This window comes from Lichenostomus cassidix, chromosome 10 (genome assembly GCF_008360975.1).
Source record: "Lichenostomus cassidix isolate B80296 chromosome 10, HeHo_3.0, whole genome shotgun sequence".
Classification (NCBI taxonomy): Eukaryota; Metazoa; Chordata; class Aves; order Passeriformes; family Meliphagidae; genus Lichenostomus; species Lichenostomus cassidix.
Window position 1 is genome coordinate 15,587,558 of NC_139491.1, and position 25,907 is coordinate 15,613,464.

General features: G+C 42.0%; 1 protein-coding gene across 1 annotated transcript; it reads right to left on the reverse strand.

Annotated features, from left to right (window-relative positions):
• Positions 1-993: 993 nt before the first annotated feature.
• ANXA2 (annexin A2) lies at positions 994-25,243 on the reverse strand. The gene is made up of 13 exons (XM_085070842.1): positions 25,105-25,243; positions 20,723-20,782; positions 17,023-17,122; positions 11,326-11,420; positions 8,462-8,575; positions 6,474-6,564; positions 5,951-6,030; positions 5,581-5,640; positions 4,897-4,990; positions 4,056-4,151; positions 3,029-3,087; positions 2,261-2,387; positions 994-1,349 (listed from the first exon to the last, which is right to left on the reverse strand). The coding sequence occupies exons 2-13, from the start codon at positions 20,768-20,770 to the stop codon at positions 1,294-1,296; spliced, it is 1,020 nt and encodes a 339-aa protein (XP_084926968.1). The 5' UTR covers positions 20,771-20,782; positions 25,105-25,243; the 3' UTR covers positions 994-1,293.
• Positions 25,244-25,907: the final 664 nt, after the last annotated feature.

The following is a 25,907-nucleotide window of genomic DNA, read 5'->3' on the forward strand; positions in this document are numbered from 1 at the left end:
GCCCGCCGCGAGAAAAAGGCGGGAACTCGCTCGCCCCTCACAGAAGGCAGGCAGCGCCCAGCTCCCTGCCCTCAGAACGGGCCTGGCCTGACGCACCTGGGCAGCGATCCCAGCCCCGGCTCTGCTGCAGAAAACTGCTAGTACAGACAGGCTGCTCTCAGTGTTCTCAAACTATTCGCACTTGCACAGCAAGTGTTTAAACGTTGAAGAGGGATTCAGGTGTTGGCCCCTCACAGGCAGGCAGAGATGGGTGTGGCTCAGGTTGCAATGGCACCTAACTGGGGGAAAGTAATCACAGAATAGTCCCCTCTGGAGATAATCCAGTCCAACGTCCCTGCCAAGGCAGGGACACCTGGGGCAGGTGACACAGGAACGTGTCCAGGTGGGTTTGGAATGTCTCCAGAGAGGGAGACTCTGACCACCCTGGCAGCTCTTCCAGTGCTCTGCCACCCTCAATGTTGTTCCTCATGCTGAGGTGAAACTTCTAGTGTTTTAGTTTATGGCCATTGTCCTGTTGCTGGACACCACTGAGAAGAGTCTGGCACCCATTCTGCAGATATTTATAAGCATTGATTACATCCCCTCTCAGTCTTCTCCACACTAAACAGGCCCAGCTCTCCCAGTGTCTCCTCATCAGAGAGATGTTCCATTCCCTGAATCAGCTTCGTGTGCTCTGCTGGACCTGCTCCAGGAGCTCCATGTCTCTGTGCTGGGGAGCCCAGAACTAGACACATCAGATGTGACCTCAGTAGGGAGAAGCAGAGGGGCAGGATCATCTCCCTCGACCAGTGAAGAGAATGGTTTTGGATCTGCTGAGAAATCAAATCATTAAACAGCTTGAGGGAAGAAGACAGGCTTCACTACCTGTGGTTGAAACCGTAAGAGGATAAAAACAATACAGAAAATGGACAGCAAAAGCTAAATATACATCAATTGTTCACACAGTTTTCAAATTAATGTCTGAAAGACACATATTCTTAAAGTAAAACATCGTTTTTATTTCTGTTTTATTAGAAACATGGCACAGCAAGGCAGAGCCTTTCACAAGCACATGCGAGCCCATTTCTCCCTGGAGGGTTGGTTAGTTTCTCTAGCTATACACTGTTAGGACCTTTGGCAGAGCCAAGCAGAGCTGCCGAGAGGGCACAGAGCAGGGGAGCAAACTGCAGCAGGGCTCTGGCAAGGGAAAGGGCAAGTCAAGGTTAGCTAGGAAATTCAGGTTTTTTAGGATTACAGTAAAACGAAGAGCAAGAAAGGCATGTCTCTGGACTTGGATTTCTTTTATCACAGTTTTCAGTCCTCTCCACCACACAGGTTCAGCAGTGCCCTCTGGTAATCTCCCTTTGTGTCTTGCTGTAAAACAAGAGAAGAAAAATACAAAATACATATGACAAAACCATCACAAAATGTGAAAACATATGCATTATACTCTAAACCTGCAGAACAGTCTATGATTCATATTGAAGCCTTCTCAGCCTAGAGGAGACTATTGTGACATTTACTTAAGTGTGAACTGAAATTATTTAATCATTCTTGCAATACAAATGCAAGGCCAAGAAGAGAGAGACATTTGGGTATGAAAAAGAGATACACAACAAAGGAAAGCTGAAGGACTCGATTCTGCTCCTTCTCACTGATCACTGCAAAAATCATACACCAAGGTCACTATTTAAAAATTTGCTAATAATCTACAATTGACACCTTCAGGAAAAGATTCTGGCTCAAGATTTTAACTCAGCTTAATTTACACAAGGAATAATGTAACATACGCTGTTGTGAGGGTGTGTAGAAGATTAGTTTTTTAACAGATGCACAAGCCCTTTACCTATGCCCCAAGTTAGATAAAACCTAGCACCTGTAGCTCCTGTCCAGTCACAGAAATGGACAGAAGTCACTCTAGCTAAAGAGCTTTCTCCCTGAGCACTGAAATGGAAGGCAGCAGCAATTTAGATGCTCTATTTTCATTCAGTGATCACAGAACAATTGTCTCTTCTTTTGATCTGAGGATAGAGACAAGTGAACAGAATTATCCCTCAGAACACATCAGTTGATTGCACAAAGCCTGCATACAGTGTTGAGTGGCTGCCAGGAACTGTAGCAGCTGTAGACTGTAAAGTTAAAGGTGGGTTTTTCCATAGTACATAAACAATATAATATTCCCACTGCAGCCTCTAACACACCTCCCATGAATTCTAGTGGTACAATGAGTCCAATGAAGTCTGCTGCAAAGGTCCATGATATAGAATAAAAGAATAAAAACTTGCCTGGATGAAATAATAGAGAGATTTTCCGTATTTCCTCTTGAATTCACTCTTAATTTTCAGCATGTCAACCTCGCAGCGGGATACCATAATCCTGATCAGGACCTTGTCCCGGGTTCCCTTGCCCTGCAAGGAGACACACATTTAGAACTGCAATAGCTGAAATGCCTAACAAGCCACCTTTAGGATAGTGGTAAGACAGCAAACTACAGGCAACCAAGATGAGCAATAAAAGATACAATGAACTAAATCTTCTAACTAAGGTCATCGTTATGATCCAGGAATTTGAGCATGGATGTACCTTTCTCATCGGCAGTGTTTAACCAACTTGCAGTCACAAATCTAGCTTAGAGTGTAAGCAGCAGTTTGGGTTCACCAGCTCTTCTTGGTATTGCCTCTCATCAGGTGCTTCACTTCATAAAATGTTTTGAGGCAAATTTAATGTCTTATTTTGGCATTCAATAAACAGCTTTTTCTGCTAGCAGCTCTTGGTTACTGGCAAAAGATGTGTCTAAGTTTGCTAATTATAACCAACTGAGCTAATAAAGATCTCTATAATGAGACCCTTTCCTACATTTTCCTATACCAGATGAATCTGAATAGATAATCCAGGCTCATAACTGCTAAAGAATGCTTTTGAACAATATTAGGTAATTGTTAATTTATTCACATGCCAGTCACATATCATGTGAAATGCCTAAGGAATCAAAATTTGATGAAACAATGACAACAAAAAATTACAGTAGAAAGAAAACAGTCTTTCCTACCTTCATGGAATCATACAGTCTGTCTGCAAAATACAGCTGCTTGTTCTGAATGCACTGGACTGAAGAGAGAGACAAAAATAGTTAAATATCCTGCCCATACACAGAGTAGCAGGACACAGAATATTGCAGCCATTTTTGAAGATATCATATGTAGTCAAAATAAGGTTTTCACAAAAGACTCCTCCAAAAAGGGGACATAGAGAAAATATTTTTACCTGAGTTGCTATTCAGAAGTTTGGTTTAGCTTGTGATTGAACCACAAATGCTCACATTCTGAGAAAGTGTTTCCCTCCATAGAAATTGCATCATTTCAGAATTGTATAATTTCAAATGTTAGCTCTCCTCCACACTCCCCAATTCATTGTTCCACTTCTGTAAGCATCTCTCTTCTGGAAACACTCCTTGTATGCTAATCCACAAGAAGCCTCCTTTTCAAGGCTCAGCTCTGTTTATACTCCATTTGCATTACAGAGCTCTCAGTTCACCCTTAGTCTGAAATGGATTTTCCCCTTAAAGAACTCCCTCTTAAACAGAGTGACATCCTTGTCATCTTCATCTCATGGCACAGTACCAGCCTTACACCCTGCCTGCCTATTTCAGAGAATTCAGTGTCAAATCTACTCTTCAATTAGCCCCTATCACCCCTCACTGCCTGCTGTCTTCTCTCACACACATGCTGTTCTCTCTCCAGCCTGTGTGGATACTGAACAACTTCAACCTTTTTGTTTACTTGGGGAAACAAACGTTAAGCATCTCTATCAAATAAAAGTGGAGCTAACGGCAGATCGCAACACACATACATTTATATTTTAACTGGAAAGCAAAGTTTGTATTTTGCAGAGGGCAAAATAAACCGCTTCTCAATATCTGCAATATCCTAAAATACATTAGTGGATCCAATAACACCAGCATGTGAGCTAATTTCTCATCCAGCAGGGTGAATCTGGGCCCAACCCTCATCAAGATACATTGCAAGAGCCCTGAAAAGATTCTGTATAAAGGTAGTCTTTACTTCAGGGTAACTTACCAAGATTAAGAAAGGCATTTTCCAAATCTCCCTTAACCTCCTTCTTGATGCTCTCCAACATATCATATGGGCTGTAGCTCTTGTACCTGTCAAACACTAGCACAGAAAACAAAGTAGGTGAAATCAAAACCAGACCAAGAACTGGCAGAAATAACCACCCAAAGCATGAACACAGACACAGGAATAGAGACATATTTGTCTCTATAGAGACGTAAAGACATACGATTAATAAATATCTATGCAAGTCCTTCTGAGAATTTCATCTTAAATAAAGCATAAGTTTGTCACCTAAAGGTCCCATGCCGTGGCCTTTTTGTTTTCCTTCAACACTTCCATAATCTGGTAAAATACCATCTTAATCCTGTACTGGAATTTTTTGAAACAATAGTGACTTAAGACCTGAAAAGTCTTCAAATGGCTTTTCCCATGTGCTGCTTACAGCGGTATCAGAGCTGCTTTTGAATTTTCACTGGCAGATTTAAATACATGATATAGCTAAACTCCCCTGGGACACAGGTAGAAGCTGAAAGACTTCTCCAAGTCTCCTGCAACCATGTTTTCTATGTTTGCAACACTTTCGCAGTGCATATAATTGAGCATTGTTACACGTGTGTAAAAAAGAGCTGTACAAACACTTAAAACATGAGATCAACACACCCACAGAAAACACTAGATTTAAAAAAAAACCAAAAAACGTCTTGGACATGAATTAAAATTTATGCAATCTCCTATGTTTTTTGAGTGCTTTTCACAATAATTTCAATTGCATCTGGGACAAAATAGTCACCATTTTGTTATAACTTTCTCTTATAGGAAAAAAAATCTGTCTCTTGGGTAGTACCTTTTTGCAGGTGGGGAACACTTCTTTCAGTCATAATGTTGATCCACTTGGGGACATCAGTTCCCTTTCTCTTCACACCAGCATCATAGAGGTCCTGGGGTTAGAAAGAAAAGGAAAATCACAAAAATCAGGAGTTGCACAAGAAGCCATTACAGATATACACGATTTCCTTATTGCAAAAACAAGCACTACCGGAACTGTATCTGTGGGAGAAAAACTCAAGGACACGTGGTTGGGCAGGTCACCAGGACAACACTTAAGGATCTAATCTGAAACTAATTACTTTGTATTCACCTCTGGCTACAGCTTTACTCTGCATTTAGCTCTGTTTACCTCAGCAGAACTGCTCCTGACAGACACAGATGTAACAAACAAGCATTAGCAGCCACTAAGTTCATTGCAATGGATGTGTTTCCTTTTTTTATAGGCTCTCTCTCTCCATGTGTCTGAAGGAAATACCGGAGAGCTTCTGTACAGTGGGTAAGCAGCTTGTGAAAATTGCTAACTGAGGGTATCAGGATTGCAAGTGGCAGATTCACTGACACCATGCAAACATTACTGTGCAGGACAATCTCAAATACACACACCTACTTCACAAGTGCTCTTCACTCCCACAGTGTTATGTTCAGCATCCCCCAAAGCCTGACCAACTGGAGATATTTCATGGTCATTACCAGCACTTACCCTGGCATCTTGGTCAATCAGCTCATAATCAATCACAGAGGTATCTTCACATCTTTTGCCCTTCAAACGAGATATCAGTATTTAGTAGAGGTTTCATAGAAAGAAAGCAGTTTGCTGTGAGCATATTCCATTCTTTTTCAAACCTGAATTTGCTGAATGAGTCACTGTATACTTCACTCCTATTATGAAGCTGATGCTATGAATGCTGCATTTCTGTTAAAATACTTTGCCTTTCAGCATTTGAATTTTTTTTCCCCCTAAAGGTCAGTGTTACAGGGAAATTTAGGAGTGAATCAGAAAACCAATTATTTCACTGGCAGGCACCACTCAGGCACATTAGGAAAAGTGGAAAAATATGGACAGCCCTTACCTTGGCCAGGGCAACCATTAGCTTGCGGAAGTCACCAGATGTGTCTGATACGATGTCCTTTTCCAGTTCTGTCTTGTACACTAGAAAACAAAGAGTTCTTTTCAGGTAAATGGTGTCTTACAAGTACTCCTTTACAGGAAAAAGGGCTGTTAATTACTGTGTTTTATGCATATAAACGAACAGCTACAACCTAAGTCAGGTGTGGAGGACAATGAAAATGAGTCCATGTTTGCCTACATCAAACCCAACATTGCTACCAGCAAATCCTGAGTTCCATGCAGTCTCTCATGGAAAGCTTAAAAAAAAAATCATTTAGACACAACTGATATTAGTAGCAAATATCCTTCAATCTGTTTGCTCCCAAGCAACAAGACAAAACTATATAAACCACACAAATATCCAGAACACCAGTACAAAATGGCAGAGAAACAAAGCAGTTTAGGGTGATCTTTCTAATAATGAAATTCAACTGAGCTGAATTTATCCAAATAACTTAGTGTAAAAGACATAGCAGTAAACTCACTTTCCCTGTAGACTCTGTTGATTTCACTGAGCTCCTGATTTGTTCGGGAGCAGATGATTTCAATGAGTGTGTCCTCATCAGTTCCCAGCCCCTGCAACACACACGTGACTCAGTTAGGAGCTAGCAATGAAAAGGAATACTTAAATGGTTTAGAAACATCTTACAGACATCTCCTCTTGCCCACTTTAACAGTTCAGGGATATTTTTTGCCAATTGTACCTGAGAAACAACAGATGGAACATTTCTAGTGGCTTAGAGATCCTGTAGATGTTATGTGCATCTGCTGTGAGTGTCTAACAGCAGCCTCCTCACCAGCATAACAGGATAAGGTCAATTGATGTGGGATTTTTTTTCTGTGCACTGGGAGCACAGGAGGAAAATCCAGTCTTATCCTCCTGTTAGGATGCTGTTTGTTAAGCCCATCTGTAACAGAATGCCATTTTGCATGTGGCAAAAATGGGAATAGTTTCCACAGGACTCCAAGTGGAGTAACATCCTGGGAAAATGTCTCATGCTGCTGTCTTGAACATGTGGAAAATGGAGGCCATTATGTGACAAAGTACCCTTTGGGTAAAGTGTCTCCCTTGAAGGGACAAGAGAGCAGGACAAAGAAAAAAAAAAAGGAAGGAAAAAAAAGAGGCATAAACCCAAGTAATTTTATTAAAATGCTAAGAAAAGCTAAGAGAACTAGGAGAGCTTTCCACACAATGGCTCTAATAAGCATCTGGGGAAGAAATGAAGGCTAGCAACAGATATGATTTTCTAAATATTTTTGAAATATATTCAAGAATGTGTTACAGAAAAATAATTAACTCCTCAATGATAACTTTGCTTTACTCAACTCTGATGCCCAAGTCATAGTTTGTAATGCTCTATGTATCAAGCCAAACTTAAGCTCTGGCAAATTCAGAGCATTGAGAGGTACTTTCCTAATTCAGACCAGGTTCTTGGGAGCTGAGAAGAGCAACCTATGGAGAGCATAGAATATTCTACATTTGTGGCTACTCTGAGGTAATTGCTTGGTCTTTAATCCCAAACTAGTCTGATTCACAATAAATTATGGATAGACTGTACTCACACCAGGAGAGGGCAGCATCTGATTACTCAAACAAGGCATTTGGCCCACAGCTGAAGAGTTACCATCTCCATTGTGGGTTGGTTTTTTGGGTTTGGGGATTTAAGATTTGTTTTGTTGGTTTTTTTTTTTGGGGGGGTGGGGGTAGTGTGTGTGTTTATGCAGTGGAGGGGATGGTTTTGTTTTCTTCTTTGTTTATTAACTCCTCCTTAATCATCTGGAGTAGTTAATTTGTTTTATTGACATGTTCTAAATTTCAGACATATCTTAGTACTTGTCTTTAATTCTTAAAAAAAAAATAACCACATCAAGAGAGTTCAGAATTTAAGTGAGGATTATAACTACAATTTCCAACACCTTAGTTTGCTGAAAAAGGTGAATGTACTGGCATGAACACCTCTCAAGCCTTGTTTCAGTTGCTTGCAGAGCAGATATTTCTTTCTCCAAAGACTCTTTTTGATGCCCCATCTTCCTTGTGTTCTACATAGGGGCAGGTCTGGTACAGGATGTTCTTTCAAGATCAGTGATATGACCCAGTAGCTGGAAACTCCTGTTTAAGCTTATAAATGCCAGTGGAGGATCTAATGGCTCCTGTTAAAAGCTGCTCTCTTAATGGTTTCTCATGTTATGAAGCTGTGTATTGTCTGTAAGTGCAGTTAGAAAAGCAGCCAGGCAGAGCAGCCTGCCTGTTACTCCAGAGCTGACAGGAATGACTTTGTCCTTAAAGAGAGAATTTTAAAACAACATGGTTCCAGAATTTCTCTCATTTTGGATGCCTTGCAGCTGGATATTTAAACTGTAGCACTAAAAAATAATGACCAGTTTGAAAATGGTGGCCTTGGGTATGAAGTCCATATTCTTTCCTGAGACAGTGATATCAGATCAGCAACCTTAAATGTCAAAGCTTATTTACCTTCATGGCAGCTTTCAATTCAGAGGCATCATACTGGGCTGGTGTCTTCAGCAAACCCAAGATCACTGCCTCCAAATGACCTGAGAGAGCAGACTTGAGTGCTGCAGAAAGTTCCTGTAAAATAGATGGGATGATGGAAGAAATTAAAGCTCACTTCTGATCTCCAGAGAATTTAACCTGCAGGGCTTTAAGTCTCCAAGCCTACAACAGTGTTTCTTACACAACTGACAAGAAAACAGAAACATAAAGAGTTTTCCTGTTGTGAAAGCCTAAGAAAGAAATTAGGGCAAAGGAATTTTTTTTCTAATCCTCTGCAAATAAGAAGAAATGCACCAGTGGCTGCCAAGGTGCTGGGAAGCATGGTGCAGACACCATCTGAACAGCTTCACTCCAGTCCTGAAGCAATGATGCTTTATTGGAGCTAATAAGCACAGATGGATCTGAATTTGCCTCCCTATGGTCAGTGCTTCTCCATCATACTCCCACAGTTTTCCCAGCAGCACTGTATTATTTGTGGTTTTCCTCTTTTCCCAGCCCTTTCCTAGCTAAGACACTGGAAATGACTGCACACTTATTCCTCAGTAAGGCCCAGTTCCCAAATAGCCATCTGAGGAGATAAAAAAATCATCCCTGAACACTGAAAAATTAGCCTGTTCTTCAAGGAAACTACTGCACAATTGTAGCCGAAATCTCTGCTGTTAATTGCCAGTCAACCCGAGAGACAGAAACTGTCAGGGATGTTCACTGCAAAGGATGCAAATTTGCACCAAATAGAGTCCATGTCCCTTTATGGGTTTCAGATGCAACTTGAATAATGCTAATTATCAGCTTCCCTGCAGTGTGTGTTACAAAGTTGAAATCCCTGGGATCAAGTATGGCGTTCACACAGATCCATGTATTCCCCTAGCTGAAGTTAACTCTGTAGCATTCAGAAGGGAATTGCTGCATTTAGTTGCTGGTTTCTCACTAACAATTAGTGAGCTGGAGAGGCAGGGGAAAACGGGGTAGAGAAAGTGACCTCAGCTGAATGGCAGAGAAGTTTGTGCCAGAGAGATAAAGAGCCAAGGCATTTAGTTAATTTCCAGAGTCACTCACGTAATCCAGGGCACTAATTTATGCTAATACTGTATGCACTTACTGCATGGATCGACCAAGGGGGGGAAGGGGGGTTTGGGGCATCTGGCTGCTTCAGTCTGAGAAACATTTTAGTATAACCACTCCATTTGGGACACAATGCTCCAGCCTTCATGTGAAAACAAGTTATTCAGACATAAATTGCTACAGGAAAGACAGGATAGATCTCTGTAATAAATTTTAGGGAACAAGTTGCCCAGAGAAATTGTGGCTGCCTTATGTCTGGAAGTGTTCAAAAGGGCAGGCTGGACCTGATCTAGTGGAAGGTGTCCATCTTGGGCATCTAAGTTCACTCCCAACCTAAACCAAGAGTTTCCATCAGACACTGCTCATCCCAAAGGAATTAAAAGAGGTAGATTATGTGACATTTAAAAATTATGATCTGTTGATAGATCCTGCAACACGCAAAGCAAGCAGCCTAGTACAACACAACATATTGCCAACAAAATCTGCACAACTGCTGGCAAAGAAAACCATGAGACACTGTCCCTAGAAGATATACCTACGTGTCTTTTCATATCCCACTTCCTCCTCTCTGGCCTCCTCACATGTTTATCTCTCTGAGATGTTTTTACTGCACATTTCCATTGTTTATACGACTGTTTTATTCTTTGGCACTTGTTAAACTTGATAAATTCAGTTTGTTCTTGGGTCGCAGCAAGGGAAAAAAGTGAGAAAGAAACAGATGAAAAAATTTGCAGATTTTCTTGACTGTGCATTTTTGTGGTCATGCAAAACATTTAACAAGCTTTAAGTGACACATTTCATGACTGGGGTCCATTTCTGTGCACGACTGTCCCAGTGTCCCCAGGGCAGGATGGCAGGGTGCAGATGTGTGCACACATGCATGTGTCCAACCTGGCTGTGCCTCTGCATATGCCTCTATCAGTCATGCATAAAAGCTGGTGAACTGCCAAAATTTAACTCTACATTTACATTCAGGTTCAGATGAGTATTCTGGGATGCTACTGGAGGACTACCATTTGGGGTCTGGCAAACCTGGAAGAGATACATTCATCATAATCTGAGCTCTATACAAGTTTCCTCTGGTTTTGTGGGCATGAAACTTCAAATATGACAAGAATCTCAAAACTTCAAAAGAGAAGAGCTCTTGCCTTCCAGACAGCAAGACTCATTTTGCAGAATTCTGCACACATTTTACAGATTTCTCTCCATCAATAGATCAGGTATTTCTGACAGGATAGTGTTTAATGACAGTTCAACTCATTGCATCACTTTGTTCCACAGCTGCAGTGCTCATAGCACTTCTGACTGCATTCCTTTCTCAGATAAGCTAGCTCTGTGAATAGAAACAGAACACTTTCCTTATGCTGAGCTGTCTTAACAAAACAGCAACAACAACAAAAAAAAAAAAAAAAAAAAAAAAAAATCAACATTTCCCCCAATCCCCCCTCCAAAGTCCCCTAAAGCATTTCTCTTTCATTTTTTCCCTCCTAAATGGAGGCATTTCATGCCAATGACTTCTCAGTATTGTTAGCACATTTCCCCAGGGAATCCTGTGGATCCCACTGCGATTTCTGAAGGTGCTAGGAAACCACCATCTCCATCAGATTTCAGTTCCAGTTATGCATATTCAACACATTTCAAAGTTCCACCAGTCCTAAACTGTGACAGCACGGAGAAAGTAGGTGCATCTTTGATTTCACTGAAAAACCTAATTGTCCATAAGAAAAATACCCAGTAATTACTATTTCTTCATATTTTACTACCTTTTTGGTTCTCCTCTGATAGGCAAAAGCAATGTCCTGCCTCTGTTCATTGCTGCGGTTTGTCAGGATGTTGATGATGGTGACCTCATCCACACCTACAAGGACACAAGAAGAGAGTTAAAGCTTTCTTGTCACTGTTCTTTGCACCATGATGTTCCCCAATACTGAAACACAGCACATGTGCCGTGTGGAGCAGAGCTCAGCACCTCTCACTAGTTTGTGTTCATCACATCCTGGCCCTGGAGAAAAAGCCACCAATTAGAGCCCAGGCTTCTGATGGGATGCAGATCTTCATACACAACTCAAAGTCCAGTTTGTGACCAGCTTTGCTACTCTGTCTTGTGCTTCACTTGTGTGTCTGTACACTTGTGTTCAGGCACTCAGAATTTTGCAAAAAGTTGCTCAAGAACACAGACTTTAAAACTTATACTTACTAAAGCCTGTCCTGTCATTTTAGTAGAGTGTTTTTAATTAAGGTTTCTTAATAAAGCAGTTCTATTTTCTATTTAACCCATTTGATCCAGCACTCCAAACACAAAAATGGGAAAATAAATCAATATATTTAATTCCGTATGTTTCAGAGGCTCATAACACAGAACTGATTTTTGACACTGGGAGAATTAAGTATGTGCTACTTCTTTTTGAAATCACTGGAAGATCCATGCTGAGCTGTAACTAGCATGCGTCGAGGATGTCGATGCTCAAATTCCCAAGTTATCTTTCAAGTAAGTGAACTATATATCAGTAAAGGTTTAGTTTTAAGGAAATCATTCCAAATCCATGCACTTCAATGAAACTGTCAGCTTTTGAAGCAAACAGGTGGCTCTAATCTAGAGCTCAGAACAAGCCCAGAACTTTACCTCAGGTCTCTCTGTTTAATACAAGGATTATTAATAGCTTCTTTTACACTTGCACACATGTCAGTGTAAAAGATGATTTCTTGATAAGAAACCTCAGAAAGTAATGACTGGATCAGCAGCTACTAGCAGGACTAAGACCCCTGCCAGAATCCAGCTACATCTATTTTCCCTATCACCAAAAGAAACCTGAAACAAGAACTGCAACAAATATTATAAAAATGAATCATATAAAGTATGAATCTTGCATAAGACCTTTTAACCCCTAGCTGCAGAATCTAAAATTATAAGTCAAATCCAAAAATCCTTTCTCTTTCTTCACCACATTTTTCATGATGAAATACTACACTTAGTAGCCTCATGTCCTTAGCTTGTGCAGAGGCAGACCTACATCAGTGCTCTTATTCACAAAAGCTTGGCCTGCAAATGATGCCAAAAGGCCCTGGAAAGCATTGTGTGTCTAAATTATAAATTTAGGGTTAAAAACAGGTTGACTGCACATTTCAGCCATAATCTACTCCCACACGTTTTAAAGCATTCCCACATTATAAAAGAAAACAAATTCTCCCTGTCCAGAATTGGCCACACACACACATTGAGCCTTTCAGCTGCTGCAGGCCCACAGGACAAGCCAGCATCTTAAGGTTTTTAATAAATTCCAAATTTAAACCATTCTTGGCATTCAAAAAAGCAAGTGACATTTTCAAGTTGTATCATAATTGTTATAGATTAGAAGCCCACAAATGACTGCATCCAAGTTTTTTATGCATATGCTATAGAAATATGAGGTGAACTCATTGCTCTGGCATTCAGTGGAAAGTAAGTACTTGTACTTTTTTCACACTTGGGAATCACACTGCATGCACAGGATGCTGACTCACAGCTGCTGAGGTGGGGCAGAGCAGGACAGCAGCTCAAACACTTTCCCTTTGCTGCTTGCTAAAGTCTCTCAAAGTTTCAAGGCAATGAAACAGAGTTTATTTCCAAATTTATTCTGGCTAGGCAGATTTTACCCCTGCATTTCTACCAGTGGGGAATGGAAAGAAAAATTCTGCTTAGTAACAGCTTTTCTGGTGAAAGAGGCAATGTGTGGCATTGGTAAGGTCACAGTGTTGGAGCTCAATCTGCAAAAATGAGGAAATGAGCATGAATGGGGTCAAAGGGAAAAATTTAGATAAAACAAGACTGTAATTTCAGCTCTGCTAGTTTGCTTAGCAAGGGTTCACCAAACCCAAACTATGTTGCAATGAGATATTTCTTTAGAGACTGCTTTAATACCTGGAGTATGTGACTGATGCAGTTTGGTGGATTTCAGGCACTGCCCTCTCTCACCCGCAAACCAGCAGATATCCTTTAAAAACTTTTACTTCATAATCTTAAGAACTCTGTCAAAAGGTATGGGCATGTTGGATATACCACATAAACAGAAGACCCTTCTGTAAGATTGAATTGACTGGTTTACATGTCATCATTGTTTTACCAATTTCTGGATAAAATGAATTTATTACAGATCTATGTTCTAAGCCCTTTCTACAACAACCATGTGTCTGAATTCTGCCAGCCATGGAATAAAGAAAGTATCCCATGAGACCTCAATAAAAGGTTGCAAGCAACAACTATTCACAACCTAGTCTGACAAAATGATTTAACAAGTACTTGAGACACACAAAGTCTGAATGCTAGGAAATAACTCTGAAACAGAAAAGAGACACTTGAGCAGTCATTTTTGCTACAAAAACATGAAAAGAAAATTTAACATAAGCTCTGTCAGTGCTCTTCTTCTAGATAGTTTCTTCTGTTTAGGCTCACGTACACCAGCTAATCTATACACAGGGCACAACACAGCATTACACTGGAATTAAACAGTTCCCTGTCCTGTACAGCAAAAAGCCAACATTTACAAAGGACATGCCAAGGCACAAGATGAATTTGCTGCAGAAACACTAAACAGCATAAAAATAAAACATAGTCATGGCATTTATACCAAAAGGAACAAGTCAGAACTGTAACAAGTTATTTGCATTATGCAACCTCTAGGTTGAACAATTGCTGACTACAAAATGGTTTTATATGACCTGGAGTCATTTTTGCACATTTCCCTTCCTAGGCTGGTGGATATATACAAACCCCCTGCATTTAATTCAGCTGCAGTCAAAGCCAAGTCAAAAGGAAAGGGCTGGACAATGTATTTGTTCAGTATAGTTTATGCAGATAAAGCTTAGCCCAAATAAACACATCACAGTATTTTCCAGAGGTCCCCACAGTTGAACAGATGGCTTAGCAACCTCTGAGGAATTAATCTGAAGAGTGTGAATAGATGCTGAAAAATTTAGATATTACATAGAGCAGAACAGTCAGACACTCTGCCCTAGATCTTTTTCCTAAAACAGATATACAGCTGTTGTTTAGGTAGTAAAATATGTTTTAGCCATTTTACACCCAGCCACTAAAATGGAGATTCATGACTGATTCCAGGAGTTTCCATTACTGAGACACAGCTGGAAAATAATTTATATGGTGACTCTCCAAACTGGCACACCCTGATGGTAAACACCACACTTCAGGCACTGTTTATATAAGGTATACCAAGAGATAAGACTCCATGAGATATCATTTCCAATCTATTGGAAAGACTGCTTTGGTGAGTGTGAAATACAGGCCCATTACAGCATGTACAGGCCTCCATTCTCAGCACAAAAAAGCCCAAGGGTTCACATACCAGGAGTCCTTTCCTGTAGAGAGTAAAGCCCCCCAAATGGTTCCTGTGTGCCTGTTTTTTTTTAAATTTTCAACCACAATACAGCTTGTATGTGTATTTATCCCTCTCACTAGTCGTAAAGTGAACAAGTCATATTCTTCTCCACCATTCTATGATAACTTACATTGCTTATTTCTACTTTCTCCATACAATGCAAACTAACTGCAAGAGAAATGGTGGTATTTCCTAGGAAAATGGTAGCTGCTGTGGATATAGACAGTTCATTATGTTTTTCACATTTTTAGGTCAAAAACTACTTAGATATTTCCCAGAAATATTTTTAAATTTGTTCTTCCAGGTAGCTTTTTACATCACTGTTAATTAGAAAACAACTCTTATTTGGACAAGTCAGAATTTCCACTTGAGAAAGAAAAAACCATATATATTTTAGAGAGCCCATATTTTAGCAAATCTTCTAAATTAGCCGATGAAAATATCCTGTTACAAAGCATCTTTGAATGTTTGCACATTTTCTTGCACTTTGATGCAAGGCAACAGTACCTGGAAGAAGGGTCATAACATTTTGCCTCTTATAGTTCCACAAGAATACTTCCTGTGTGAGATTCTTTAGGGTGAAAGATTCAGTAACAAAACCATGAAGTGATCTTCCCCTTTAAAGCCACCTTCCCAAAATAACTCCTGGATAACAAACTGATAAGCAGAGAGAATCCTACAAACATGCAGATCCATGAGTAAGTTCCCTATTATTCACTCAGAGTTGAAAATCATCTCTCTACTGAAACATTTCCATGTATTTAAACTGCACTGCACTTATCTTTGCTGGGAGAAAGTGAAAAGACGACAGGAGCTTGACTTTCCTGACTGGAAATGCTTTTGTACTCCTGAGGATATTGCAATTTCCTTTGGCAATAATTAGCAGCTAGAGAGTTCAAATGTGTAAATTTGTACCTACCCTGAAAGTCTAATGGTGTATTTGGCATGTTTAGATTTGCCCTATAATCAGAACTGCAAAAAATTGTAAAGTCTAGACAAAACTCTACATATTCACCAAGCATCTGCTGCCAAACATGATGGTATATTTACCTCTCTCACCAGAGAATTAAAAAAAAAAAAAAAACCCCAAACCATAAATTATTCAAAATCAGAACTGTACCCATTTTAATAAGGAATTTCTCCAGTTAAATTAAGAAGTCTTGTGAAAGGAAGCCTCATGCTTGTTAGGGAGGGGATATATTTTCCATTTTATAGTAAGTAAAACACATGCTTTGCTGGTACTGATGGAAGACATCAGCATTTCTTTCTGATGAGAAATTATGTGGCTTTTAAATTTCTCCTTCTCCTGACATGCAGGCAAAAGACTTGCCAGCTGCAGCTACGCCCAGCTGTTGCTTTTCTGGCCTAGAGCAAGTGTGGAATGTGTGGCACTCCCTGTCCCAGGACTAAGACAGGATCAAAGCCCTGGGATACCACCAAGGCATTACTTCAGAGCTGCAGTTCACACTCCCTGCTCTCCTGATGGTTTTAATATACCAGAGAGAAGCCTATCTAATAACCTGACTCAGAGAAGCTCTCACATTGCCCCGCCCCTGAAACAGTGCAAACTCATTACAGACACTAATTTCTAGGACCTTCTTTGACCCCAAATTAATACAAGATACATGAGCATTTAGTTCAAAACCCAGGAGAAAAAAGTTCAAACCACCCCTGTGCAGCTGTCTGGAGAGCTGAAAGGAAGAAATGTCCAATCCAAAAATCCAGAAGAAATCCATGATTCAGAGCCCAGTCTTAAATCATTGCCAAAGGGGCTGATATTTCATTCTCAAGTGGCAGAAAAGAAGTAGAATTTCAAGCACTGATGAGTCAAGAGGGAAGAAGTGGACACTTGGAGTAATAATCTCAACAACTCATGGCTACAAACTTAAAAGCCTATTCAAAGCATGCACTTACAGGGCTCAAAATCTAACTTGGTCAAGATTTCACCAGTGAGGTCTGAGAAATCCAACACCTCCTAAAGTAGGCATCCTTGAGTAAGGATATTAAAATGTTGCTCTTGAGACCCAGTTTTATGGGCCAGCCTTCTATCTGAGAAGTAGAATGGAAGCCCCAGGCCCTGCTCCTCACCTTTGGTCTTGATGGCTGTTTCGAGGGCTGCAGCATCTCGGTCAGCATCAAAGTTGGAGTAGGCCTTGACTGTGGCATACGCACTTGGAGGGAGAGAATGCTGGAAGGAAAAGAACAAAACTCCACAGTTACATTGTGTCATTGCTGCAGTTCACAAAATACAACGCTCTTGGTTACCTGGTATGTAGCCAAATGTTCAAATACAAGAACTACCATCAGGTATCTGTGAAAAAGGAATTCTAAGAGCCACTGAACTCTGTTCTCCTCAAGTGTACTGTCCAGAAATCCACTCATGGCCATGCTTATTATAGCACAGACTATATACAAATAGATAACACATTTACTGCAGCAAAAACCTAACATCTTCCAAGCTTATTCACTAAACCTCAGTATTCTAAACTCTGGAGCTTTCTGGGTAGATCTGAAGGAAAATGAGTACAGAAAGCTAATTCAAAGTTAAAGTATTTTAGATTTTTTTCCTTTTGATTACAGCTACAAGTAACGAAAAAAAAAGAAGAAAATTGAAGATTAGCAATGATGAAGTCAGAAAAAATTTTGTGCCCTATCTCATGGACTTTAATGATAACACCATAAAATCTATTTAAGCCTACAGTTCTAGAAAGCAGAAATTGCTCCCAATTGCCTTTTAAAACTCTTGGCCTGCAGATCCTTACTTTAAGCAGCATGAGGCTTACAAAACATTTCAAATTACCTCTGCTAAGAGGACTTGCAGTTCACTTAGCAAACAGATGCAACATTTTCTAAGTTTCCAGATTTTATCAGCTGTTTATTATGGTCCTCTCCTGAGGATTATAGCTGCAAACAGAGGGTGACCAGAACAGAGATTCAACTCTTCTCAGCTGCTTCAGTGTAAGCTAACAGCTTGTTATCACCTCCCACGGGCAGGTTAAACGAAACCACAGATTTTCATACAAGTAGCTGGGTAATATTCACAAATCCCCCTCTGCTGAGTTCAATTTAGAGACCTAAACCTCTGGCAGAGAGGTAGAGCTACTAGCACCTGAACTTGCCATAGCCATTTCCTAAGTGAATGAACAACTAAGCTTTCTTGGAAAAGATCCCCAGAAACTTTTGTTTCCATCTCTAGCTCCAAAAGAAAGCTGTGTTCATGAACAGGACTAAGCTGTCCTAATAACCCTGGAAAATATTTTTACATGCAAATTTTTAAGAGGACAGCTTTTAACTAAAGAATTCCATGGTTCTGACTACATTCAACTCAATCCCTGTAGAGGTCACGCTGTTCTGTACAGATTCCTCTGGCAGCTACCCCTGTGCCCTTCTGGAGACAGTCTGTTTTATGCTGTGCAGATGGGAAGTCAAAAAAGCACCAATAAACTGAATAATTTTCTTTTGTCTCTTACCATCAGCTCAGTCCAGCAAAATGGCTCCAGCCTGGCCCAGAGCCACACCACAAAACACAGCTTTTCCTTTTAGCAGATCAAGTTGGCAATCGAAACAGTAAATGGAGATCTGCAATGCAGCCTCAGAGAAATCTGTGTGCCTGAAAGGTTCCTAAACCAGGAATCCACCATCCTGGGGCACTGCTCATTAACCAGCACTCTGGATAATCTGAAGCAAGTCACCTGGTGACCTTAGCAGAGCTGGTACCTCTCCTTCCACCCAGCTCTAAGTATTTTCTGAGTAATTTGGATGGAGTATTTTACTGGAAATATGATACCATACACTAACAAAACACACAGCATATTTGCAATTTGCTAGCTCTTCTGCTCTGACCCTTGGCCAAAAGAATGTACCGAGTCAGATTCAGTCTCCCTGACACCTGACAGGTGTTATCAGGGTGATTGCCTATGAAAAACAGCCATTAAAATTCCAAAGTACTCAATTATGCTGGTACACTACCATCCTACAGTACTTGTGCAGTATGTTTTCATAGAGAAAAGAGAGCTTTCTAACTGACTTGCCATTTAGTTCAGTATAAAATTCTTTCCAATGTGACAGTAAAAGTCCAGCTAATGTGCAACTGGACCAAACTATAACAGAGAAGTTTGTTTTCTTCCCATGCATTTAGTGTGCTTCAGAGGTCCTCCATCTGGTTCTCTTCCTCTGAGCTTGACAAATTTAATTCTATTGGGAAACATGAGGGAGAAGCAAATTTCACTAACAGCTGAAGAGACTTAATTTAATCTAAAAACACCAGGACCCTTTCAGATCTCTACACCTGGGTATTCCAAGAATCCTGCTATACTCTTGTGGAGAGATGCAGAAACTGAGGGCACAGATCAACCTCAGCTCAAGTCCATCCTCTCCTGAAAGGAAGGAAGGCTGAGGCAATCAGGTCCTTCATCTTCACTCAAATCAGCTGCTGTACCTCTGATTGCAGAGCACACGAGTTCTGTATTCCACAGGACAGCAGTGGGGTTCAGCCACAGCTATTCTATACCCTCAAGCTTAAAAACTTTCTAAAGAGAAAAATGGGTTGTCCAAGTATTGTGTTTAAGGTCAGCTAATTTGCTAAATCATTGCTTAGAGGATCTGGTCTAATGCTGCATAGGCCAGCAACTCAGTAATTCTGGCTTCCAACTGACAGCACAAATCTGCTGCCTGATCCTTACACTGCAGTGGGATTTCTGATGGAAATGCTGCCATGGAACAGTCTCCAAATCTGATTTTTGCAACTAGTTGCAAGCATCAAGGAAGAAACATTTCTGCCCTTGAGAACAGATTGCTTAATATTGTTCAAAAAGTAATTCTTCATTGAAACACACAGCCATGGAAGCTGAAGACTTGACTGCTTTTGCACTACAAAACCAGTTTTACTACTTACCTACAGTGCACTGGCCAGTTCTTTGAAACAGCTCTTTCACAAACATTGTCTGCTATAATTAATTTCACAACAAGTAACAAAAATTGGCAAAACATTTTCCTGTACCAAGCTCAGATCTGGAGTTACCAGCTATAAGATTTCCATGTATAGCAAGTTCATTAGCAATGTGATGAAATAATGCATGGCTAGGATTCACTTCCTCTTCTGTGACAATCACAGAACCACAAATTCATGGCATGACACGCTGAGACCATACTGGAAATCTACCATCTAACTGCAATGTAAGAAATCAAACAAAAACTGTGGCTGTCTGGTATTTCAATACAACTATAAACCAAGTGCAGATGTGGTGAAAAATACGCAATCAAAACTGAAAAAGAAATGAGAAAATAAGTTTTTTCAAGATCTAGTTTGGCTTTGGTGATAACCATTACAGGAATTAGATCCCAAATATTTTTGTTCTCATAACGTTCTCCATTTTTAACTGGGGAAAAAAAAAAAAGAAATTCAGAGGGTATCAGCAAAACCAAACATATTTCCATCTTCTCTTCCTTAACTCACTTGTTCCTTTGGAAGAAAGAAGGACACAGATGCAAACCAGCCATTGTTTGTTCTGTGATGTCTTTGATAAGGCCCAGCAGGAGGATACTGCTTGTGCTGCTGGCCAGTTAGAAGGACTCATTAAATCATATAACTGTCCTATGGTTTACAGCTGGTTCATGGAAGAAAACTGATCACTGCTGATTAGGTTTTTAGCCAATAAAAGTTTAAGAGATGTGTAGAATCTTGTAAACTGTACAGCTTAGTACAATTGTTGGTGCAGAGTCCTGTAAAAGGAACAAGATCAGACATTTAAGTAAAACAAACTTTTCTTGTTTAGATAATAATACTTACATCTCCTTCAAGGGTGAGCTTGCTTAAAATTTCATGAACAGTAGACATCTTGGAAGAATGCTGGAGAAAGAGAAAAAAAAGAGCAGACTTAAATATATTTACAGTTACATCAGTGTGTTACAGAGCCTTGAAACACTGAAGCACTTCGAGTCCAATGGATTTGCTAATACCAAGCAGGAAAAAAGACTGAAGAGTTTCCAAGCCACACCACCATTAATAATGTAACAGTGAGAGGTCTTCATTCCATTGCACAATAAAAATTCCTTAAACAAGAATTTCTTCTGCATTTTAAATACTTCAACAAGAATTAGAGAATCTCTACCTCAGAAACAGAATTGACTAAGCTAACAAGTCAGTAGCAAGAAAATTATTCAGAAACATTATAGTTTGGTCCATACTTGTATATGTGAAAAAAATAGGGAAAAACCCAACCCTGAGGCAGATTATAGACTTTGGAGAAATGAACACTGATGTGATAAACTTGTGTTACAACACTTGGCCCTTTTTAAACTCTGTTTTCTGGTCAGGGAGTTTGTCAGAGCTGTATTAGTGTTTTAGTGAAAGGGTCTCTCAACTAAGGAAAGCTTTTTAAGAGGTTGTAAGGGGGAATATTTAAGAGGCTTGAAGCATTCCCAAAACTCTGCTCTGAAGTTTCTCTACAGAAAGGACATACACTGCCACTCACATTACCATCCAGTCACCCAGGATGGCACCTGCAGCAAACATTAGTTGCTGTTGAAATGAAAGGTTTTTCCCCAGGACCTCAGCATTCTAGCTGCAGGGAGAATTATCAAACAGGGGAAAGAGCTGGCTTCAGGAGAAGAGAAAGGGCAGCAGCACCTCAAAACCAGTGACATTCCACTAAGTGATAAGGAGCCTGGTCCCAAAATGACCCTGTTTTCAGCTGGGTGCCACGCCCTTCACTTCCATACTGCCACCAGTTCCCCAGTCCAGTTCCCTGGCTCCATGCCCTCCCAGACAACTCCCAGGTATTGTACTGCTAGTCCTGGGTACGTTCTTTCAACTAGTTTTCAGATGGTTTTTAATTCTCCACCAGTCACTCTTCTGATAGCGTGGGGGGCTTTCTCAGTACTAGCCACCCAGGTTGATTTCCCAGACAAAGCAGACTCCTCTCCACTCAGTGACCAAATAAGAGCTTGGAGAACCAGAAAGAAGTCTGAACTAGTTTCTTAATAATGGTGATCTGGTTAAAACTTTAGAAAAGGTGTTTATTTTTTTAATTTTAGCTCCTGTAAAGAGAAAAGCAAAAAATCTTTACTTCTGGCAAAACCACCAAGTGTTGTGAGAATAAAATGCAGCAGCACAATTACAGTACTTTTGTAGTGTAATTGCTGTTATCGCACCTTTCCTCATTGAGAATACAGAAAGAGAACCTTGCATCCTCTGAAACAATCTAGGTTTAAGTAACAAAAGCAACTTTGCTTCAAGAAAAAATTAAGATTCCAGGGGAAAAAAAGTAAGACAGAACCAAAATCACAGTCATATATTTGAGAACAAATTTTTTTCAGAGGAAAAATCCAACTCAGGCCTTTAAAGACAGGTGGCAGAAGTTGTAACAAGCTGCTACCTGATGTTGGCACTGTTAACCATGCTGGTTAGAGGGGATTAATATATTCCTGAGTTATGACATTCTTCATGTTTACACTTAATAAAATGAAGAGCCTATCTGTGAGACCTTTGTACTCTGACAGTATTTCAACCACTACTAAAGATGAGCAACTGAAGTCCTTTAGTCTTGCTCGTCACAAAGAAAACACCAGTGAGAGCTGAAGCACAGCAACTGCAATATAACCTTCCACAGGAAAAAAGAAATTGCTGAACAGCTTTTTACAACAGTACTGTTTCTAAATCAATTAAAAACCACACTGAATCAGGTTTGTTGGAACAAAACACTTGATCAGAGTGCAGGAACAGAACTAACACACCCTCAAACAGAGCTGGAACTCCAGGTTCATATCACCAGCACACAACAATGCTATAGCAACTGATTGTCCATCAAAAGCAAGCTGGCAAAAGAAAAAAAAATGAGAGTTCTTGCAAGAGTCTTCAAAGAGAAAGATTTTCTACCCAGGGAACAAACACAGCTTTTGTCACATCATGCTCTGTAAGGCACTCGTATTTGAGAACAGACTCTCACTGTTCCCTGATGGACTGATTTTAACTGATGTAGTTTTGACGAGTTCTGGATGGGTTTGAACATGTAAACAGAAAATACTTGCACTAGCCTGTTCTTCCTTACACTGGAAAGGAATCAAGTTTTACCTTCCAGCTGTAAACTAATACTTCAATACCTTAAGGCAAGTTTCTACAACCAATTTCTAAATGCACATTACGCAATCTTGAATCATATTATTCTGCTAAATGAAATGGCATGTTTTGACCTCAACCCTCCCAAGAAAGCACTGCTTTGCAGGTCTGTTATTATACTGGCCCAGTCTCTATTCACCAGCTTATCCCTGTTTGGTAACTGTTTGGCAACAGAAGAATGTGTGTTTAAAAGCAGCCCCATATCTTGATTTCCAGGGCCAGCTCACACACATTATGGAAAAAAACCCCTGTGTTCCATGGAAAAGTTTCAGGTATGCACAAACAACTGCATTGCTCAATAAGCAGAGTTAGCATTTTAAGAAGCACTTATTATACTAGGCAGAGATTTGAGCAAAGGGTGTTCCCAGACAGCTGAGCCAAGTAAACGGCATCCCCGGAATGAGAGAATGGAAACTCTTTCACTTGGAGCACATTTGTGTCCAAAAACTAGGGCAAGCCTGTTAACAGAAGAGATGAGGAGAGTAAGAAATTGTTGTAAATGAAACAAGGGCTCAAAATCATTCATTTACACGCAGTGCTAAGCAGGAGTACAAACAAGCCAGGCTGCATCTCCCCAGATCACCCAGTAAGGTTCAGCACATCACTTAAAGCCACAGTTTGGAGGAAAAAAATAATTAAAGAAATTAATTTCAAAACCCATTAAACCACACTACCATGAACATACTCGAACCATTCTCTTCCACAGACACTGCTCATATCCCAGGAAGTTCCATTACAGGAAGACGCTAGCACATACAAAATTAAGGACTTTTGTTTCTTATTATTCAAGTTATTTTCACTTTTGAGAACAGGAAGACCTGTTGGGTTTTAGGGTTTTTTTTGTTCATCAAGGCAAACTATACCAAATGTTAGCCCATGGAAACTGTACTCATTAGGCCTCCTTATCACACCCAGTTCTACTAACAGAAGGCACACACAGGGATGAATCACGCAAGGGCACAGAGGTTCCAAGAGTCTTTTTCATTCTTGACCTGAATGTCGGGGTCTGCACCTCTGTGCATACAGCATTTGAACACGGACATAAGAGCTAATGTTAAACAGAAGAAAAGCTGCCAAGTATAAGCACACAACTCACTTCTGCATGACTATCTTGAAATCATTTCACTTCTCTTTCAGTTAAAATACCTGGCAACATTCCTCTGCCCAACCTCCCCTCCTCACTCGGGGAGGAAGTGGTGTCCGAGCTGACTCACAATCCAAAAGGCAGCAGCAGCAGCAGGATCTCCGCAATTCTGCTCATGGCCGGGCAGGGTGGGAGGCAGAGCCACGCCCAAGCCAGGCTGTGCGAGCAGGGAGGCGCACAGGGCGCCGTGGCACATCGCGGGGGAGCGCAAAGGCAATCCCCGGGGAGCGCTGCCCACCCAGCACTGCCCTGCAGGGCTTTCCTGCTGCCAGCGCCAGCGGCTCCATCTGCAGCGGCTCGGGCAGCCGCGACCGCACCCTGGGTGCGAAGGGAAGGGAAGCGAAGGGGCAGCTGATCCGGCGGGCTCTGGGCTCTGCCGTGTCTGCCGGAGCAATTCCAGCCTCGCTCCAGATGAACGAACACCGCCTCCAGCGAGCCTGGCTGGCCGGCACAGCTGCTCTGCAACACTGCGCTGACAAGCGAACTTAAAGTACCATGGTCAATCCTGCTGAGCCTTTGTGTACCTTAACGACGAGAAGAAATTACTATCTGGGGAAGTTTGTCCAAGTTTGGGACCGGTTCCTCTTTCGTGAGCGCTGCCGCCACACCCAGTGTCGGTGCGGGGCGCACGAAACTTCCCGAGGGCTGCCTCGCCCATGGACCCACCGACCCAACGTGGAACCCAGCGCAGAAAAGTAACGGGCGGGCAGAGCCGGAGGAGCCGGGCACGGGTGCGGGAGGGCGGCGGCCGCCGCAGCCACCACCCCGCTCCGCATCCTGCCCGCGCAGCGCCCGCTTCGCCCCCGCCGCAGCAGCGGCTCCCGCAGCGCGACCCCCGCCCGCAGCCCGGCCCGGCCCCGCGGCGCTGCCGCCTCCCCCCGCTCCTGCTGCGCTGCCGCCGAGGGCTCACCTGGCTGGGCGGGCAGGGCGGCTCTGGCGGCGGCTCGGGCGGCTCTGGCAGCAGCTGGGGCCCGCGGCGGCCCGGGCGGGGTTTTGTAGGGCCGGGCGGGCCCTTCCCGCCCCGGCGCCCCCCCGGCACGGCGCTGACTCACCCGGCCGCGCCCGACGCCCGGCGCAGGACGGGGACAGGGACGGGGTGGGCAGGGGTAGGGCAGGAGCAGCCTCTCCCTCCGCACCCGTGCCCCGCGGGGCCCTGACCCCGTCCGATGCCCAGGGGGTTCCCGAGGTTGCGGAGACGCCGGGAGCAGCACCCTGCTCTACAGGTGGTTGTTGCATCCCGTGCTTTGCGTTCCCAGAGCAGCGTGGCTGTGACAGTGCTGAGGCTCCCGGGGCAGCGGACAGCACCCGAGGCCCAGGTGCCCAGCACCCAGCCCAGGGCCCGCACCCCGAACGCCCCTGCCCCAGCAAGCCGGGCACTCCCTGCCCCGCAGTGAGAACTGGGCACACACACAGCAAACCAAGGTCCCCAGAGTGTGCAGGTAGGGCCCAGCCTGCTGCCTGCAAGCACTGCTCAGAGTTCAGGGAGTATTTGAGCTGGGAGAAGCCTAAATGACGTCTGCCACGAGCAATAAATGCTACAAGAATGAGACACAAGCTCTGCTCTGAGGTTCACTGAATCATGCTCAGATAACCCGAATAGGCCTACCACACCCAGCACACGGACAGGAACTTAAAGCTTCTCCCAGGCTGAACAGTGAAAACTCAATTACAGAATCCCAAGCGTTAAGCTTGTAACAAAAGCAAAACATAGTT

Bases quoted from the DNA above. Each gene is read 5' to 3' on its own strand.
- ANXA2 (XM_085070842.1), bottom strand. From the start codon at position 20,770: ATGTCTACTGTTCATGAAATTTTAAGCAAGCTCACCCTTGAAGGAGAT. The intron at 11,421-17,022 runs GTGAGGAGCAGG...GTGTCCTTGTAG, and splicing joins AACAGCCATCAAGACCAAAG to GTGTGGATGAGGTCACCATC. The intron at 8,576-11,325 runs GTAGTAAAATAT...TCTATTTTACAG, and splicing joins ATCAGAGGAGAACCAAAAAG to GAACTTTCTGCAGCACTCAA.